The sequence below is a fragment of the Petromyzon marinus genome, chromosome 31 (assembly GCF_048934315.1).
Source record: "Petromyzon marinus isolate PM22_M1 ecotype Great Lakes invasive population chromosome 31, UKy_Petmar_22M1.pri1.0, whole genome shotgun sequence".
Lineage (NCBI taxonomy): Eukaryota > Metazoa > Chordata > Hyperoartia > Petromyzontiformes > Petromyzontidae > Petromyzon > Petromyzon marinus.
In genome coordinates, this window is record NC_133697.1 from 3,513,459 (window position 1) to 3,519,458 (window position 6,000).

General features: G+C 52.6%; 1 protein-coding gene across 3 annotated transcripts in view; it reads right to left on the reverse strand.

The window, feature by feature from the left end:
* The window catches only part of LOC116947666 (serum response factor-like), a 29,162-nt gene extending 23,246 nt beyond the window's left edge, over positions 1–5,916 (reverse strand). The window contains exon 1 of one of the 3 annotated variants that reach the window (XM_032963659.2): positions 3,710–5,916. In XM_032963659.2, coding sequence (XP_032819550.2) covers positions 3,710–4,096 — 387 coding nt within the window. In that variant the 5' untranslated portion in view covers positions 4,097–5,916. The remainder of the gene's footprint in view (positions 1–3,709) is intronic. The other 2 variants (XM_032963661.2, XM_032963660.2) reach the window with 2 other exon arrangements.
* Between the last annotated feature and the right edge of the window lie 84 nt (positions 5,917–6,000).

Below are 6,000 nucleotides of genomic sequence, written 5' to 3' on the forward strand. Positions count from 1 at the left end.
TACCATCACTAACACACACTCAAACTACCAACACTAACACACACTCAAACTACCAACACTAACACACACTACCAACACTAGCACACACACACTACCAACACTAGCACACACACACTACCAACACTCACACACACACACTATCAACACTCACACACACACACACTACCAACACTCACGCACACACACACTACCAACACTCACACACACACACACACTACCAACACTAACACACACACACACACTACCAACACTAACACACACACACACACTACCAACACTAACACACACACTACCAACACTAACACACACACTACCAACACTAGCACACACACTCACACTACCAACACTAACACTCACACTACCAACACTAACACTCACACTACCAACACTAGCACACACACTACCAACACTAGCACACACACTCACACTACCAACACTAACACACACACTCACACTACCAACACTAGCACACACACACACTACCAACACTAGCACACACACACTACCAACACTAGCACACACACACACACTACCAACACTAGCACACACACACACTACCAACACTACCAACACTAGCACACACTCATACTACCAACACTAGCACACACACTACCAACAACCAATACTAGCACACACACGAACACAGCAACACTTCACATTCACACTCACACACACTTACACAGCAAGACTAGCACACACTAACACAGCAACACTAACACAGCAACACTAACACAGCAACACTAACATAGAAACACTAACACAAACTAACACACACTAACACTAAAACACACTAACACTAGCACACACTAACACACACTAACACTAGCACACACTAACACGAGCACACACTAACAAACACTAGTACACACTAACACTAGCACACACTAGCACACACCAGAACACACCAGAACACACTAACACAGCAACGCTAACACACACTAACACTAGCACACACTAACACACCAGCACACACTAACACTAGCACACACTAGCACAAGCACACACTAAACAGCAACACTAACACACACTAACACACACTAACACTAACACACACTAACACACACTAACACACACTAATACTAACACACACTAACACTAGCACACACTAACACAGCAACACTAACACACACTAGCACACACTAACACTAACACACACTAACACTAACACACACTAACACAGCAACACTCACACACACTAACACACACTAACACACCAGCACACACTAACACAGCAACACTAACACTAGCACACACCAGAACACACCAGCACACACTAACACACACTAGCACACACTAGCACTAGCACACACTAGCACTAGCACACACTAACACACACTAGTACACACTAACACTAGCACACACTAACACTAGCACACACTAGCACCAGCACACACTAACACAGCAACACTAACACACACTAACACACACTAACACTAGCACACACTAACACACACTAACACTAGCACACACTAACACACACAAACACTAGCACACACTAACACACACTAACACTAGCACACACTAACACACACTAACACTAGCACACACTAACACACACCAGAACACACCAGCACACACTAACACTAGCACACACTAACACTTGCACACACTAAACAGCAACACTAACACACTAACACTAGCACACACTAACACACACTAACACACACTAACACACAATAACACTAACACACACTAACACACACTAGCACACACTAACACACACTAACACACACTAACACAGCAACACTCACACACATCAGAACACACCAGCACACAAACACTACCACACACTAACACAGCAACACTAGCACACACTAACACTAACACACACTAACACACACTAACACACCAGCACACACTAACACACACTAACACTAGCACACACTAACACTAGCACACACTAGCAGACACTAGCACCAGCACACACTAACAGCAACACTAACACACTAACACTAGCACACACTAACACACCAGAACACACTAACACAGCAACATTCACACACACACTAACACTAGCACACACTAACACACCAGAACACACCAGCACACACAAACACACACTAACACACACTAACGCAGCAACACTAACACACACTAACACTAGCACACACTAACACAGCAACACTAGCACACACTAACACAGCAACACTAACACACACTAACACTAGCACACACTAACACAGCAACACTAACACACACTAACACTAGCACGCACTAACACACACCAGAACACACCAGCACACACTAACACTAGCACACACTAACACTTGCACACACTAAACAGCAACACTAACACACTAACACTAGCACACACTAACACACACTAACACACAATAACACTAGCACACACTAGCACACACTAACACACACTAACACACACTAACACAGCAACACTCACACACACCAGAACACACCAGCACACAAACACTAACACACACTAACACAGCAACACTAGCACACACTAACACTAACACACACTAACACACACTAACACACCAGCACACACTAACACACACTAACACTAGCACACACTAACACTAGCACACACTAGCAGACACTAGCACCAGCACACACTAACAGCAACACTAACACACTAACACTAGCACACACTAACACACCAGAACACACTAACACAGCAACATTCACACACACACTAACACTAGCACACACTAACACACCAGAACACACCAGCACACACAAACACACACTAACACACACTAACACAGCAACACTAACACACACTAACACTAGCACACACTAACACAGCAACACTAGCACACACTAACACAGCAACACTAACACACACTAACACTAGCACACACTAACACAGCAACACTAACACACACTAACACTAGCACGCACTAACACAGAAACACTAACACACACTAACACTAACACACATCACCCATATATCAGTTATCAGACTGTTGGGGCAAGTGCTGTTCGCGAGCACCGATGAAGGTCGCCAGGTGGGTGGCCGCTACCATGCCCAGCCGCCTTTGTCTCCCCAATGCTGATGTTAAGACACCTTACGAGGTACTCATTTAAGGCCGAGTTAACCTAGGGGAGGTCCAGAACAGGTTCAGATATTCGTCCCCGGTGTTGAGCGGCAATCGAATTGCAGTAGCCGGGTTCGTAGCGCAGTGCCCTAACCACTGCGCCACCACTCCTTATAACGGGGCGGCCGTGCAGTGACAAACGACGCACGCATAGGCAAAGTTCCCCCTTGTAGCCTTAACAGACTGTTGGGGCAAGTGCTGTTAGCGAGCACCTATGAAGGCCGGCACGGCACACGGGGGGGGGGGGGGGGGTGACCAGCACCAGTGACGATATTTTACACACCGCACCAGGTACTCATTTGAGGCTGAGTCTACCTAGGTGAGGCCCAGAACCGGCTCAGATAATCGTCACTCTCATGCACCACAGCCGTCCAGCACCACCACCACACACCCTGATGATCTCCCGTTACTGCCTTCAACCGACTACTGGGCCAACAGCACCATCGTCATCATCACCATCAGCAGCAGCAGCACCACAACCACACGCGCGCAGCCCGACCCGAGCCGAGGTGCACAGGACCCGCTCACGACCCCGATGGTCTTGAGCGAGATCTCAAGACCTCACGAACGCAGCGCATCGGCCACAGCGACCCCCCCGCCCACCACCACCCCGTCTGGGCCCACCTCTCCCGGGGTACCCCCCCCCTCACCTTCTTCATGATGCCCGTCTTGCGCTTGCTGAACGTGGTGTACCGCCGAAGCTTGTTGTCAATGAACTCCATCTTGATCTTGACGCGACCGCGCGTCTTCTTGCCGGGCTTCAGTCCCGGGGGCGCCGCGCCGCGCCCCGGCTCCATGGGGTCGCGCCCGGGGAAGCAGGGCCCCCCAGAGACCCCGTCGCGGCCGGGACCCCCCTGGGCCATCGCTACCGCCCCCGCCGCCTCACCGCTGCCGAGGCTGTCGTCGTCGCTATCGTCAGAGGCCCCCTCGGACATCTTGCAGTCGGAGTGACCCCGCAGGGAGAGGCCGGAGCCGGCCGCGGGCCCCCTATTCGGGGTCTCCATGCGAGGCGCGGAGCGCGAAACGGGCCCCTCCATGCGGGGCGCGGTCTCCCGGCCCCGAGTCGCACGCGGCCGCCGCGCGCGGCCCCATAAACACGCGCAGCACGCGTGTCACGCCGCGCCCGCAAATAGTGCGCGCGCGTCCGCCGACTCCCGGCGCCCCAGACCGCGACCGAGAGCCCCTTGCCAGGGTCCCGACGGCTTCGGCGCGAGCAGCGGAACCCGTTGCGAGGCCTCGGCGAGCTGGCCCGAGCGCCGATTAGATTTGCGCTTCACGCGGCGGAGCGCTCCGGCCCGCCGCGTGAAGCGGTCATTGCCATTTATAGAAGCCGAGCCCCATGTTTGGTATTTGATGCCCAAACAAGGAGCGCGACGGCGCGCGCGCCGCCTCCGCGTGACGTCACGGGGAACCCTGCGAGGGGCTTCCCCCGCCCGGGGGATAGCGAGCGACGGTCACCAATCCCGTTACTCTGCCACCAGCCCCGTTACTCTGTCACCAGGATTACCAGCCCCGTTACTCTGTCACCAGGATTACCAGCCCCGTTACTCTGTCACCAGCCCCGTTACTATATCACCAGGATTACCAGCCCCGTTACTCTGTCACCAGCCCCGTTACTCTGTCACCAGGATTACCAGCCCCGTTACTCTGTCACCAGCCCGTTACTCTGTCACCAGCCCCGTTACTCTGTTACCAGGATTACCAACCCCGTTACTCTGTCACCAGTCCCGTTACTCTGTCACCAGGATTACCAGCCCCGTTACTTTGTCACCAGCCCCGTTACTCTGTTACCAGGATTACCAACCCCGTTACTCTGTCACCAGCCCCGTTACTCTGTCACCAGGATTACCAGCCCCGTTACTCTGTCACCAGCGACCGTTACTCTGTCACCATGATTACCAGCCCCGTTACTCTGTCACCAGGATTACCAGCCCCGTTACTCTGTCACCAGCCCCGTTACTCTGTTACCAGGATTACCAGCCCCGTTACTCTGTTACCAGCCCCGTCACTCTGTCAGCAGGATTACCAACCCCGTTACTCTGTCACCAGCCCCGTTAATCTGTTACCAGGATTACCATCCCCGTTACTCTATTACCAGGATTACCAACCCTGTTACTCTGTCACCAGCCCCGTTACTCTGTCACCAGGATTACCATCCCCGTTATCCGCACTGTTCGCCGCACTGCGAACGACAAATCCCCTCCCTCCCCGCGCCTCTGCCATGTTTACCAAATCCGCCACGTGACGCAATAAACAACCGGACAATTCGCATCGGCTCACCACCTTTGTCTCTCCACGTTAAATAAATAAAAGTTTGCTTTACACAGCACATCAGCCACACGGTATTCCTTCAGGGAGTGCACAATTAAAGCAAGCATTGAGGAGCTCACAAGGCTGGTGAACTGTCACGTGTCTCTGTTAGACACGCGCATTAGTTCCTGCAGAGTTGAAGGGTGTGGATTCAAATCGTGTTTGGCGGTCAGTGGTGACTAAAGGGCACTCGCTTCCTGCGCGACACAGTGCAGGAGTTCTGCAGACATCAACAAACATCAACAATAACATCATCATCATCATCACTAACACGCCACATGCTCGGCGTCACAGCTGATGACAGCGTCGCGTGGGCAGAGGGCCCCTCACCCCCGCCCCGCTGCGGTCGAGGGCTGAAGGAGGAGAGGAGGAGGAAGAGCAGGAGATGAGCGGGGCCGATTAGAAGCAGCAGGACAAACGAGCCACGGGAAGATGAGGAGGAGAAAAATGAGCAGGAGCAGAAGACACGGGAGGAGCAATGGGAAGAAACAAGAGGAGCAGGAAGATAAGCGGGAGGAGGGAGAGGAAGATGAGCAGGAGGTGGGGGGGGGGAATGAGCGGGAGGAGCGGTGGTGGAGGAGGAGCCACTCCGCGCTCAGCTCCATGTTTAGCCTCGTCTCGCCGCGCGTCA